General features: G+C 46.7%; 1 protein-coding gene across 1 annotated transcript in view; it reads right to left on the bottom strand.

Annotated features, from left to right (window-relative positions):
• Positions 1–1390: 1390 nt before the first annotated feature.
• Positions 1391–14015, bottom strand: part of LOC118358451 (autism susceptibility gene 2 protein) — a 498631-nt gene continuing 486006 nt past the window's right edge. The window contains 11 exon segments of the mRNA XM_052479010.1: positions 1391–2653; positions 2656–3962; positions 4141–4417; positions 5095–5178; positions 7353–7430; positions 9836–9968; positions 10510–10581; positions 10734–10763; positions 10899–10970; positions 12104–12199; positions 12406–12456. Of these exon segments, the coding sequence (XP_052334970.1) occupies positions 2607–2653; positions 2656–3962; positions 4141–4417; positions 5095–5178; positions 7353–7430; positions 9836–9968; positions 10510–10581; positions 10734–10763; positions 10899–10970; positions 12104–12199; positions 12406–12456 (2247 nt within the window). The 3' untranslated portion in view covers positions 1391–2606.

Below are 14015 nucleotides of genomic sequence, written 5' to 3'. Positions count from 1 at the left end.
ACAAATGACAACACAATCAAAACAAAACTACATTGCTTATTGGGAAAGACAAGCACAAGCACAAAGCAAAATGCAGTGCTATCTGGCCCTAAATCAACAGTACACCATGGCAAACTTTTGACCGTGGTTACTGATCAAACCTTGACAATGTACAGGCTCAGTGAGCACAGCCTATGCAATTGAGAAGGGTAGACACAGGAAAACCAGGCTTGCTGTAGAGGAAAGGCTGTGCAACCACTGCACAACAGCAGAACCTGAGACAGGGCTGCATTTCCTGACAAAATGTAAACAAATATATAACAATTAGAGACGGTCATTTAAACCCTTATTCAAGGTTTCAAAGACCTCTCTGATGAGAATAGGCTACCCATCCTGTTGGGGGAGGACGCAGAGAGCTGTGGGTTGGCAGCGCAACACATTGTTGCCTGCCATGAGATGAGGGACAGTGTCTGACAGACCAATCAACCTGCACATGTCCTCTACTGTATGCTTATTGTTATTGTTCAGTGTATGGTTATTTTGATCACTGGTTATTGTTGTCACTGTTGTTCCGATGACAATTTTTCTTATTATTTTCATATTGTAAATATCAAAAGTAAGCTTTGGCAATATGTACATTGTTACGTCATTGCCAATAAAGCAAATTTAATTGAATTGAGAGAGAGAGGAGGGGTTAGGGGTGGAGGAGGGGGATTATCAGGGCTCAGAGGTGAGGCAGAGAGAGAGAGAGAGAGAGAGAGAGAGAGAGAGAGACCCTCATTGATAGCGGGAGTGGATGTCTATGTGCGCCTCTCTTGGACCGCTGCGGTGGACCTTCCAGGCTCATTAGCGAAACAGATGAGTGCGGGGAGAAGATGGGGGAAGAGAGAGAGGGCATGGGAGAGAAGGGTGTGAGCGGGGGGGGCTCTCCTCTAACACCCACTGCCTCTCTCCCAGGCATGACTCCTCTTAATGAGTCCAGACCGCAGGTCAATACTCTGCTCGTCCGTCAGTCAATAGCGGTTACCTGCAACACAAACACTTAAAACCTGCTTTCTTACCAAATCAATGTCCTATTAGTCCCATCGTCTATTGCCTCTCTTCCCAATCCCATCGATCCCTCAGGAGAGCTGAGAGATCTGCAGCTGATCCATGTGAGATTACAGTCAAATGAACAGAATTAGAACCCTCATTGGCTCCATTGTATTTATTTTATGATTTGTTAGCAATGTGCTAAATGAATGAGCCAGCTAAGACACTGGCAGTATTGGTAAATCTATGAAAAATAGTTTCCGTCAGTGATTTATGAATTATTGTTATATCACCATTCTACAATTAGGAGGGGGTTACAGCCAGTAACCCTGCTCTCAGAGAATGATCATACAGGTGAATAAAAAGAAAACTGCAGAAATTAGGTCCAAACTTTATTCCGTACAATTTTAAATCATGAATGTTCGTTTTCATTTTTTTTGCACGCCTAAAACTCTACTTGTTTTGTATACAAGTCTAAAAAACAACAACTGCACAACACCACAACGGTCGACAGAGAAAGTCCTATTGCCGCCCAATCAAAAGTGTCTTCCTTTGCTGTCAATTCATTTTACTGGGGCTGCATGTAAGCTTCTAGTACAGTTTCTCTGTAACGGGGAAGTCTGTAGGTGTATAATTCCACGACTATCATTGGAGAAAAAACATGTTGAGTTAATCCAAGTTCCTCTCACTGAATCAACATTATCCAACAGTGTCCATTCCATTCCAGGTGGCTCTCCATCGGGGTGCTCAGCGCCTCTTTGCATAGATTGCAGATGATCATTCCAGCCCCCTTCTGATGCCCGCCCTCCTTCCCTCCCATTGGACAGGATCGTCTGTTACCATGGTTTCCAACCGGCAAGTGGTTCAGTTTTGATTTAATTTGTTTTTCTATAAACATTTAAAAAGCCTAATAAATTTACATTGTAATTTTGCTGCAAGGAATATCAACAAGATATTTACATGAATTTTCTTTACAGAGACCGAACAAAGACCTCGTAATATATATTTGTCTGCATATCTCAAAGGCAAAGCAAATAAAACGCAAAAATTCTTTAATGTAATTCCGTACATTATCACTAATGAGTATTTCCATGTACCATGAGGTTATATTACTGTTGTAAGGGTAAAAAGTCCAGTCTGTACCATGGAGCATCCTCTTTCATATGTCTCACAATGGACTGGGATATTGAAAATAAGAGACTAACGCACAAAATACAAATTCATAAAAATGATGTCTATACATGGAACAAGGATAGGAAATGTACAAACTCATTTTAATCAGAATATCACTTTTCGCTCAAAATCGAAAAAGGTTTTAGATTAATATATTAATATCAAATTTTATGTCGGAAACAAACGTACACATACTTTTTGATTCGTGTTCTTCTAACCAACATTCTCATCAGCCTGTCCATGTCAAATAAAATCATGGCATGTGCTTCTTCAACCTTACAAATCTTTCCTTTGTACAATCATACTGTTTCCTCGTTTACTAATGCCTTTCTCCATTGTAAAGCAGTGCATTTTGTTCTCTCTAGAAGGTTCCAAATTGGGGAGTGAGTCTTGTCATCCATGTCCTTTGTCTGTATGTAAAGCTACCGTGCCTCCACTTCTTTGGGGTTGCGGGAGGGGGAGTAATCTCGGGGTCCTGGGTGGTGAGGGGGGTAGTCCTTCTGGGGGAGGCTGGTCTGGCGCTCCCCGCTGCCACTAGTGGAGGGGGGGCGCTAAGTGCAGCGGTGGGGGGCGTCCGGTTCAGCAGGCCATTGTGTCCAGTGGAGGGGCTGAGTCTGGGGTAGGGCATGCCGCCCAGGTGGGGCATGAAGGGGGGCATGTGTGGCAGGTGTCCCTCCATGGGGGACTGGTGCAGCTGGTGGATCCGCGCTCGGTCCAGCTCCTCCCTCAGGTGCTGGCGCTCCCTCTCCTCTGCCTGTTGCCTCATCCTCTCGTGCTCCCGCCGTACCTCCAGCAGGTGCTCATGGTGGGAGTAGTCGTGGGCCTCTCTCTCCCGGTAGGCCCGCTCCTGCTCGTATATGCTGGGGAAGCGCTGGGCCTGTTCCGCCCTCAGATGGAAGTCCATCCTGCGCTGCAGGTCCATGTTGCGGTAGGCCTCCCTCAGTGGGTCCCAGGGGAAGGCTTGGTGGGGAATCCGGTCCCTCCCTGCAGCAGCAGCCAGGGGGCTCACTCCCATAAATGGAGCCATGCGAGCCCGGTCTAGCACGTTGAGACTGCCCATCTGGTGCATTGCGCTCATGGAGAGGGGCAAGGAGTGGGCCATGTGCACCCCGTGCAGGGAGCCGTGGGTGGGCATTTCACTGCAGCGTGGAGAGGGGTGCGGGGGCTGCTGGGACAGAGGAGGGTGGTGGTGGTGGTGGTGGTGGTGACCAGGCTGGGGGGGTGGAGGGGGTAGAGGCTGAGGAGGAGGAGCAGGCTGAGGGGCGGGCTCGGAGCTCACAACCACCACATCCTGGTCCTCCTTGCGCTCCTCCTTGATCTTCATGTCGTTCTTCACCTTGTGCAGCAGCAGGTCCCCCCCGGAGGAAGGACGAACCTCCTTCCTGTCCCTGTCCCCATCCTTGAGTAGCGTGGGTGGGGGGCCACCAGCCATTTTCATGCCTGTCTCAGATAGGACAGCCTTGGAGTAGGGGGAGGGCGTGCGGTGGGCTGGTTTGATGGAGTCTTCTGAGGAGCGTCTGTCTCTGTCTGTCACCTCCTTCCCTCCTCCAGGGGAGCGGCTCTCCTTTACCTTGACCTCCCCCACTATGGCCACCTCTCGGTGGCGCTCCGGGAGCTCCTTCTCTGCCTCCCGTACCCGGTCCACGCTGCCGCTGTGGTGGCGACCCGAGTCGCTGGAGTTCTGGCTGTTAGAGCGGATCAGGCTGCTGATCTGGTAGCTGGTTGGGGCCGATGCAGGGGACGAACGGTTGGAGTGACGGTTACGGTCAATTGAATCTCTGAGGGGCACAAACAAAATAAAAATATGTATTTATCAGAAGGTTAGAATGGAGTTTACATTTTTTTTTTTTTACTTTAGTTGGAAATATGTGTGCATGAAAATTAGCATTCAAATAAACATTTGAGTTACTTACAACTGATACAAATATCATAGTTGTATTCATACAAACTACATACCTGTCTTTATCCTTATCCTCTTTGCTGATGGATGAATCCCTTTTCTCCCGTTCTCTCTCTCTCTCCCTCTCCCTCTCCCTCTCCCTCTCCCGTTCCCGTTCACGCTCGTGGCTGTTTGCTGAGTTGCTTCGCTCCGTGTCTGCAGACTTGGGCCACTGCGGAGGGGTGGGGAAGGAGGGTGGGGTCCGGTGGAGCCTGTTCCAGGTGTCATGGTGAGGGCTGCCGAAGCCTGGCAGGCCCCCTGGGCCCTCTTTATGGCCGAAGACACTGTTGGAGCCTGAAGGAGAGGCGACAGGGAGAAAAGAGTGTAAGCGAACCAAACTAAACTCCCTCCTGGACACACAACATAAGATGGAGAGAATGAAGACAAGAAGAAAGAAAGAAAGAAAGACTGGCCAGGTTAATGGCTTCCCCCTCTGCACTTCTAGCTGCTTCAAACACAGACCCTACTCTGCTCTGCTCCCCCATTCACTCCTCTCTCTCAGGGCCTTTTCACTGGAAAGTGGGTGGATGGGGGGGGACTCAATTACCCTCTGGGGTGAGGGTAGTGAAAAGCCGGGGAGACCTTAGCATTCCACAGGGTGTCTATTTCACTGAAATCCATTTTGCTACAGGGCAACTGATTTGGCAGAGGAGAATGAGAGAGAGGGAGTGAGAGGGCGAGAGAGAGGGAGAAAACCCTCCACAGTGGTGATGAGGGGGCTTTTAGATTAATTAATACATGAATAGCAACCTAACAGAAAGCCTGTGAGTGCTGTGTGCGTTGGCAGTGTTGCTGTCAGGTTAAAGCCAAGCTACTGGGGAGGGGGGTGGACGGAGAGACAGAGAGAGAGCTGTGCTGCCTGCCTTTTTGTTCCTCCGTGTTAGTTTTATTTTGGCATTTGATGCAGAACTAAGTGCCTTGATTTCGTCCTCCCTGGCCCACGGGGGGAGGGGCGGGGGGCTGGCGCTTACCAAGCGAGGGGTTGCCTAATCCGCCGAAGGCACTGGTTGAAAGGTTGCCGAGGCCGCCAAAGGTACTGGAGCGACTGAAAGGATCTGCAAAATGCCAAACAGGGATTAGCTGAGCCGGCTGGAGGAGCCCGACCACTCGTTCCACTCTGCTTTTCTCTTACAAGCGGAGCTGTGGGTTTTCTAGCGCTGCTATCCTGCTTCCTCTAATCCTACTGTGTGTCGCTAGCTAGCGAGGCTTGCTACCTGCTCTGGCCACACTGGATTTACTCCCACACTGTCCGTAATGGAGTGGAGCCTTTAATCTCTGACCCTGATTCTAGGGAAGCACTGCCTGATGGGAGACTGAGTATGATGGGGTCTAGGTTGGAGCTGGACTACAATCGGACAGGGGATTTGGAGGTCTCCAACAGTCAGGCACACAGCTGCTTTAATGGAGAACGTTTGTTGAGTAGGCTTTAGAGATGCTTCAGTGTTTCACACTTCCATTTGAACCTGCGCACTCTGCTACCTAGAACCATAGGGATCTTCGGCTGTATGTTCCCAGGTTAAATGTTTCTTTGAGGGTTCTTCTTTGGGGGAAAATGTTCTACCTGAATCCAAAAATGGTTCCAGATGAAGAAACCTTTATCATTCTACGTAGCACATTTTCTACTACGAGTGTCTTAGTTAAACCTGGTCACAGTTTACATAGAATTCAAAATGGAAAGGTATGCATACCTACCTGAATCAGGACACAACGTTATCAAGATTTAAAGATTGATTAAGAAGCCATGTTGGAAAATGCCAGAGGTTAAATCAATGATGAATGATCCTTTAATCTAGTTCTGAAAGACTTCCACTCTGTGGTGAATGATCCTTTAATCTAGTTCTGAAAGACTTCCACTCTGTGGTGAATGATCCTTTAATCTAGTTCTGAAAGACTTCCACTCTGTGGTGAATGTTCCTTTAATCTAGTTCTGAAAGACTTCCACTATGTGGTGAATGATCCTTTAATCCAGTTCTGAAAGACTTCCACTCTGTGGTGAATGATCCTTTAATCTAGGTCTGAAAGACTTCCACTCTGTGGTGAATGATCCTTTCATCTAGTTCTGAAAGACTTCCACTCTGTGGTGAATGATCCTTTAATCTAGTTCTGAAAGACTTCCACTCTGTGGTGAATGATCCTTTAATCTAGTTCTGAAAGACTTCCACTATGTGGTGAATGATCCTTTAATCTAGTTCTGAAAGACTTCCACTCTGTGGTGAATGAGCCTTTAATCTAGTTCTGAAAGACTTCCACTCTGTGGTGAATGAGCCTTTAATCTAGTTCTGAAAGACTTCCACTCTGTGGTGAATGAGCCTTTAATCTAGTTCTGAAAGACTTCCACTCTGTGGTGAATGATCCTTTAATCCAGTTCTGAAAGACTTCCACTCTGTGGTGAATGATCCTTTAATCTAGTTCTGAAAGACTTCCACTCTGTGGTGAATGAGCCTTTAATCTAGTTCTGAAAGACTTCCACTCTGTGGTGAATGACCCTTTAATCCAGTTCTGAAAGACTTCCACTCTGTGGTGAATGCTATGCAACAGTTTGTCAATATATCAGCAAACAACAGCTAGAAAGTCACACTTGAATTAGTTATTTGGGCAGGAATTTCACCCAAAATCTTTGAGGAGTGTCATAATTCCTCAATGTTTCTCCCGTGTGCACCAAGTGTTTATAAACTCACATTGGATTGACTCAAGAGCTTATCCCGTGAATTCACCTTGCTGTACTGATGCCTAACAACATATTTGATGGGAAATACAGAATAATACAAAAACCTCCATTACTCTGTCTGTGAAAGAGACGAGCAGAACTGGAACATGCCATAAAAAACAAGCCTCAAGGTAAAATGGCATCTGCCTAAGTCCAAGGCAATATGACATGTTGTGGGGTAAAAAACCTTCCCTTGAACAAAGGATCTGGAAAATAAAGTCAGGAAATTAGAAAAACTACCGTAACAAGCCCAGAGTGGCCTTCCTTCCACATCAGTACAGGCAGGAGGGTAACTCAAGGGTATCTTTTATGAATCACGGGGATAGATTTCATGAGGTCTCTCTACACAGCACTAATGGAGCAGGATGACTTCACTAGCCAGAACCTCTATTTCCCTATTATAACCTTATTTTCCAAACAACAAATGTGACTGTAGTAGTATTCTCAATATGAGTGCAACAAAGAGAGAGAAAGTGAAAAGGGAAAAATTGGGATGTAAAATGTGGTGCTATTTCCACTTACCTGTCAAGTGGCTGGGAGGCAGGAAGCCGCTGTGGTGGGGGGAGGGGCCGTACGGGGAGGCGGCCGGATGGCCAGAACCTACGGGAGGAGAGAGCGAGGACATTTGAAAAAGAGAAGGAGAGCCATACACTCTAGGAGCTAAGATGCAATAATTTAATAACCTAATAACCAACATTTAGACAGACAAGCTGTCTTCATCAAGGTATAATGACAAACACTGCAGGTCAGTAGTTTATATAGTGTCAAAGAACACACACAGTTGTCTGTAATCATGGCTGGGTGTGGCTTGATATCATTGGTTAATTTACAGAATAGAACATGTAAAAAACATGAATGGATAACATATGATCATAGATACAATGTGGCTACATAAGCCTATAAACATTTACAATGAATAGAAAAATCACAATAATCACAAGAATGGCTTCAGATCAAAGTCTACGCTGAGACCGAAGGGAGCAAGGGTCTTAAAATGAAAGTTCCAGACAGCCTCTCGTTTAAACAATACATTGTCGAGGTCTCCCCCTCTCCTAGAGAGGGTGATGAGTTTGATGCCGATATAACGGAAGGACCAAATCGAGTAGTTTGCTTCCAGAGAGAGTGGACCGACGATGTTATCTCAGTGTCTCCACTCAGATAGTGGTGTCAGTAGTCATCTGTCACAACCTCTAACTAGGCATCCAAAAAGAGGACAAACCACCAAAAATACAGTGAAGGACATCTGATGTTTCATAGGGTTAACAGTGGTTGGCTGAGAAAGGCTTGATAGCAATTAGCATAATATTCAATAGTCTCATGTATGTGTGGATGTGTGTGCGCCCGTGCGTGTATATGCATTTAGGATGGGGGTTTTTTATGAACAGACATTGACCTCTTTTACAAAACGTTCTTCACCCATATTTCATGAATGGTTCATGAACGAGCCAATTACAAGCCAATTCAGGAACAATTCTGCATAATTACAAGCTAAAGGGCATCCGCCTCCATGTTGCCTTCAAGGCAGGTTCTACAAGCCAATTATCACAAATAAGTGTGTTCCAAATGGCACCCTATTCCCTACATAGTGCACTATGAAGGGAATAGGTTGCCATTTAGGATGCAGAATAGAGAAGCATCCATATTCATGGCCACATCACATGTCTAGGACAACATTTACAACAACAGCACTTCAACTAGGGCAGGTAAAGAAGAATAGAACACAGCTGAACACTAATACACCGTGTGTCATTACAGGTGTGAAGAAATGTGACAGGTAACCAGGAAGTAAACAACTGTCTATATGGATAGAGTTACACTCTTATTGGACAACAGTAGGCCTACTCAGAATTCAACCTGAAGCTCTGAAAGGTACTATGGGCTTTGGTAGATTTGGTATGGCATCCACATCACCCGAATTGTGGGGTTGTTGGCAGTAGGGGTGGTATTCTGACTTGAGAGCCGGACTTTTGTGTCTCATTCATAGATGTCAATGGGAGACAAAAATGAAGAGTTCAAATCTGAAACGATAATATCCCTAAAGACCCTGTGACATGTCCCTCTGTGCTGGGTAGAGGACCATGAGCCCTGTGCTGGGTAGAGGACCATGAGCAATGTGCTGGGTAGAGGACCATGAGCAATGTGCTGGGTAGAGGACCATGAGCAATGTGCTGGGTAGAGGACCATGAGCAATGTGCTGGGTAGAGGACCCAGAGCAATGTGCTGGGTAGAGGACCATGAGCCCTGTGCTGGGTAGAGGACCATGAGCAATGTGCTGGGTAGAGGACCATGAGCAATGTGCTGGGTAGAGTACCATGAGCCCTGTGCTGGGTAGAGGACCCAGAGCAATGTGCTGGGTAGAGGACCATGAGCCCTGTGTTGGGTAGAGGACCATGAGCAATGTGCTGGGTAGAGGACCATGAGCAATGTGCTGGGTAGAGGACCATGAGCCCTGTGCTGGGTAGAGAACCATGAGCAATGTGCTGGGTAGAGGACCATGAGCAATGTGCTGGGTAGAGAACCATGAGCCCTGTGCTGGGTAGAGGACCATGAGCAATGTGCTGGGTAGAGGACCATGAGCAATGTGCTGGGTAGAGGACCATGAGCCCTGTGCTGGGTAGAGGACCATGAGCAATGTGCTGGGTAGAGGACCATGAGCAATGTGCTGGGTAGAGGACCATGAGCCCTGTGCTGGGTAGAGGACCATGAGCCCTGTGCTGGGTAGAGGACCATGAGCAATGTGCTGGGTAGAGGACCATGAGCCCTGTGCTGGGTAGAGGACCATGAGCAATGTGCTGGGTAGAGGACCATGAGCCCTGTGGTGGGTAGAGGACCATGAGCCCTGTGGTGGGTAGAGGACCATGAGCCCTGTGCTGGGTAGAGGACCATGAGCAATGTGCTGGGTAGAGGACCATGAGCCCTGTGGTGGGTAGAGGACCATGAGCCCTGTGCTGGGTAGTGGACCATGAGCCCTGTGCTGGGTAGAGGACCATGAGCCCTGTACTGACCTGTGGAGGAGAACATGGGTCGTGCCAGGTCGTGGGTGTAGGGAAACCCAGGAAACACTCCTGGGGCAGAGGGACGACTGAACAGGTCCAGCTTCCCATTCATGTCCAGTTTGTGAGGGTCCACCTGCATCTGCTGTTAGAGAGAAGGGGTGAGAGGGGGCAGCGAGAGAGAAAGAGAGAGAGAGAGTGAGAACACGAGGGAGATGAAGATAAAAGGGAAAGAAAAGGTAGAGGATGAGAAAGAAAAGAAAACAGAGTGGCACTGTCAGTGTTTGCAAATGTAGTAATTAACAATAATTGGATGCTAGTCATTTCATAGTTCAAGGAGGGACTTGTAATCTGCTATAATCAGTGATATAATCACTGTGTGAGATCAGAGAGGAGGGACAACATACAGTACATAATGCCTCTACATGCCCAACACATACCCACTGTGTCATAACAACATTAGGGTAAGCTGATTAGGCCCACTAAACCCCATGAGGACGGGGTGCCTATGAAAATGACACCATGACAGAGACAAGAATGGCCGCTACCTAAGTAGGCATAGAAAGAGAGGAATCCTTGGGAAAATAAAATATTTGGCAGAGGATCAGGCACATCCATCCTTCCCCTCCCTGGGCCTCCTTCTGCCTAACACACACAACACACACACACACACACAGATCACTCACCTTCATCTTCTGCTGATGGTGGTAAATCTGCCAGGCGATCTGGACGTGCACCGCACACCACTTGCCAGGTTTCTGGAAGTTAGCAAATTACTACTGGTTAAACCCAACACCTTAATGCTATGACACGATGATGCTGTAGAATTTACTCAACGTTATGACATGTTGGTACTTGGTACTGCAGTAAATTTGACAGTGCATGGAAGACAAATGAAATCATGGCTTACTCTAACTGCTGTCCTGAAAGGATCCGATACCTGTGTTGTTGAAAGAAGAAAACATGAACCATAATCAACCCACAGCCACAATCATCTATACTTCCTTCATCTCCATTGTAAAGCATCAAGCATGGACTTGCTGTTTTTGAGGGACAGTGACAGTAGGCTACGTACCCGTGGGTCCTTCTGTAGGAGTGTGTGAGGTACTGCCCCCGAACGGGATGCTACGTCTATGGGGTTAGAGGACTAAAAGAGAGGATAGATAAAGAAGAGAGAGGAAGACAGAGGCAGAGTGTTACAACTGAAGACGGTGGAAAAAGGGACTTTGCACAGAATGACAACACCAACAATAGACACATTCCAAAACACTGCCTATTCTGCATTGATTTACACCAAGAGACTCTGCATAGCAAGCAACTGTATGAGATGCGCACTCCTAGGAGGTCTCCAGTACAGAATCAACAAGACGGCAAATTATAGATCTCTGTCTTTGAGGTCTAGAAGAACCAGAATACCTAGATCTTAATCAATCCCAGAGTACTAGGTGATCCCAGGAGGTTCCTAGCACCACACCCTCCATCTTCCAACCCCTCTCCTGATGCTCAGTGGTACCCAGCGCTTGGCTGTAATGGAGGGAGCTAACTGTACTGTACTCTAACCATCTGGAGGCAGGAAACAAAAGACCTCCATAATAGAGCCTGTAGGGAATAAAACCAGGGGATTTAGGCCAGCTTTGATTGGTGGCTTACAACAGGGTCAGAGCCTATTGGGCGCCTGCCAGGCCCCGATCGTCTCACATCACCACCACCACCACCACCACCACCACCACCACCACCACCACCACACACACACACACACACACACACACACACACACACACACACACACACACACACACACACACACACACACACACACACACACACACACACACACACACACACATACACACATATACACATATACACACACACACTGCTGCTTATCTCCCCCTGCACTGCACGGCTCAGGCCCACCAGCTTAAAGACAGGCCTTGTTTGCATAGTCTATTACAGGGAAAAAAAGAAGCAGGAGCAGATTTGTCAGGCTGGTTCACTTGAAACGCAGCTGCCTGCTGCCCTGTATACAGACTGTAAAGGAAGGCTTTGGTGGTATTCAGGTCCCTTAATTCTAGCCTCATTCTTGGGTGAGATGATGAGCAGAATGCTGAGTTGCCAGTGGGGGTGTGTTTGTGAAACAAATGTGTGTATGTGGTGTTTTTGTATTGCGTGAGTGAATGAGTGAGTGAGTGTGTGTGCATGCGTGCATGTGTACTGTGTGCATGTGTGTTTTTGTGCGCAATGCACGTGTGTCTGTGTGTGCAGGTCTGTGGGGCTAACCTTGGGCTGGAAGGCTCCTTGCAGTGAGCTGAAGGGTCCTGAGTGGGGGAGCAGCGGGGGCATGCCTGGCATTGTGGGGGGGTAGGAGGGGAAGAACTGCATGGAGGAGAGGAGACACACAACCACTTCTTAAAACAGATTACAACAAGACGCATAGAGACGGCACTCACACATACTTAAACAAGGGTAGAAGAATAAATTGAAATTTTCTTTCTCCAAATTTCAAATATCTAACCACCATATTTGACAGAAAACATGCTAAAAGCATGGTGATGGAAGTTGAAAGGAAATAGTTTACTTACATTTGAATGTCTAATGAATGGATTGTCCAGTTTTGGAGCATATTTGTCAAACTGTAAAAAAAGAATGGGAAAGGAGAGTAATATGTCAGTGATGCCAAACTGACCAATAACAACAACAGGAACTCTGCATCTATGAACTAAAGACCATCCAACAAATACAAGAAAATCCCATTACACCTATTCAGTGACAGAACACAGGAGAGAGGAAGTTCAGTACAACATCAGTTAGATCAAAAGCCCAGGAAGTCTGACAGCAACGAGCTTAAAGGAAACACTGAGCATTCTGGGGTCATGTTTTGTTTTGCAGCTGGCCAGCCAGACTGCAGATTAACTTAAATCATCAGTGATATGACTAATCAAATGGACTGCCAATATTAGGGATTTTCCAATTTGTCTGCAGCACAGAAAAACAGCCATCGAGTTAGGCCTAGAGACAGTACTATGCTTGGGCGGGGGGAGCTCTCTCTACCTTACTTAAAGGCCCAAGTGTAAAACGAGAAGATTGAGTTATGTTTCTTATTAGGTGGAACATTTGGAGACGTGAAACTAATAGGCTGTGACAGATGTGGGGTTTTACAATGATCTCTGTTATGGAAACGGAGCACACAGAGACACATACATACTATAGGGGGGTTGCCATTTTAGTGTGTGTGACAACTCAGAGAGCGCGAAATACAGAGACATTACAATTTTCTATGCGTAACATCATATCATTGTGGGAACAGTCAGTTTTTGATAGGTGAAATTAATTTGGTTTGACTACATTTTCAAGAGAGGTCATTTTGAACATGTACAGCATGAGTCTGAAATAACTTTGAACAACTCAAATGGTTTAATATAATGAAACATTTTCCGAAGCATACTAATAGAATAATGACATTAGGATTTCAACAGAGAGATTATAGCCTCATATATAGTATCTGGTCATGAGGCCAAGCCATGGGAATCTAGTTTACATATTTGTCAGTTAGTGAGAGACAAGAGAGAGAGAGAGAGAGAGAGAATTCCCATGTATGAATGGGGACTATGTGTGACTGCATGTAAGCCAAGACTGCTCCTCTATTTTGAAACCTGCTAATTGCAACTGACACTAACTTATTCCTATTCCATAAATAGACAAACCATTTGCAGGTACTTTTGTGTTTTTACAAACCGCCGCTGGTTTGGCTTTTCATAAAAAAGGAAAAACGAGACGCACATAAATCAGTTAATCTGTGTGTGTGTGTGTCCCTCCTGCGACATGGGCGGGAAAGGAGGGGGTTTTCCCGCTCAGCACTAGGCATAGCTCCTCTGACTGGGCCTTGGCCTCCCAGCGAAGCGGGGCGATTCAACATCCGCCACAGAAAACGTTCCTAGCGGCGGGTTTGTGTTTGTGGGTGATAATTGTTCCAAATCAAACAGACACCCTATTGAGTGGAAACACTGAGGCAGCTTCCGAGCTCATTAAACCAGTCCGCTCCCCTTCTCCCTCTGTACCCTCTCGTTTCCATCATAAGCACGGGCCTGTTTTATGTTTTACACTGGGGGAGTAATACTCGCTAGTGGCTTTATGGCTGTCTATAAAACTCATGCTTTATCATTTACAGGGCCTGTCAGAGGTTTATTGTAAA

Source organism: Oncorhynchus keta, chromosome 25 (genome assembly GCF_023373465.1).
Source record: "Oncorhynchus keta strain PuntledgeMale-10-30-2019 chromosome 25, Oket_V2, whole genome shotgun sequence".
Lineage (NCBI taxonomy): Eukaryota > Metazoa > Chordata > Actinopteri > Salmoniformes > Salmonidae > Oncorhynchus > Oncorhynchus keta.
Note: the sequence above shows the minus strand (reverse complement) of the source record. Positions and strands in the feature narration are given on the sequence as shown.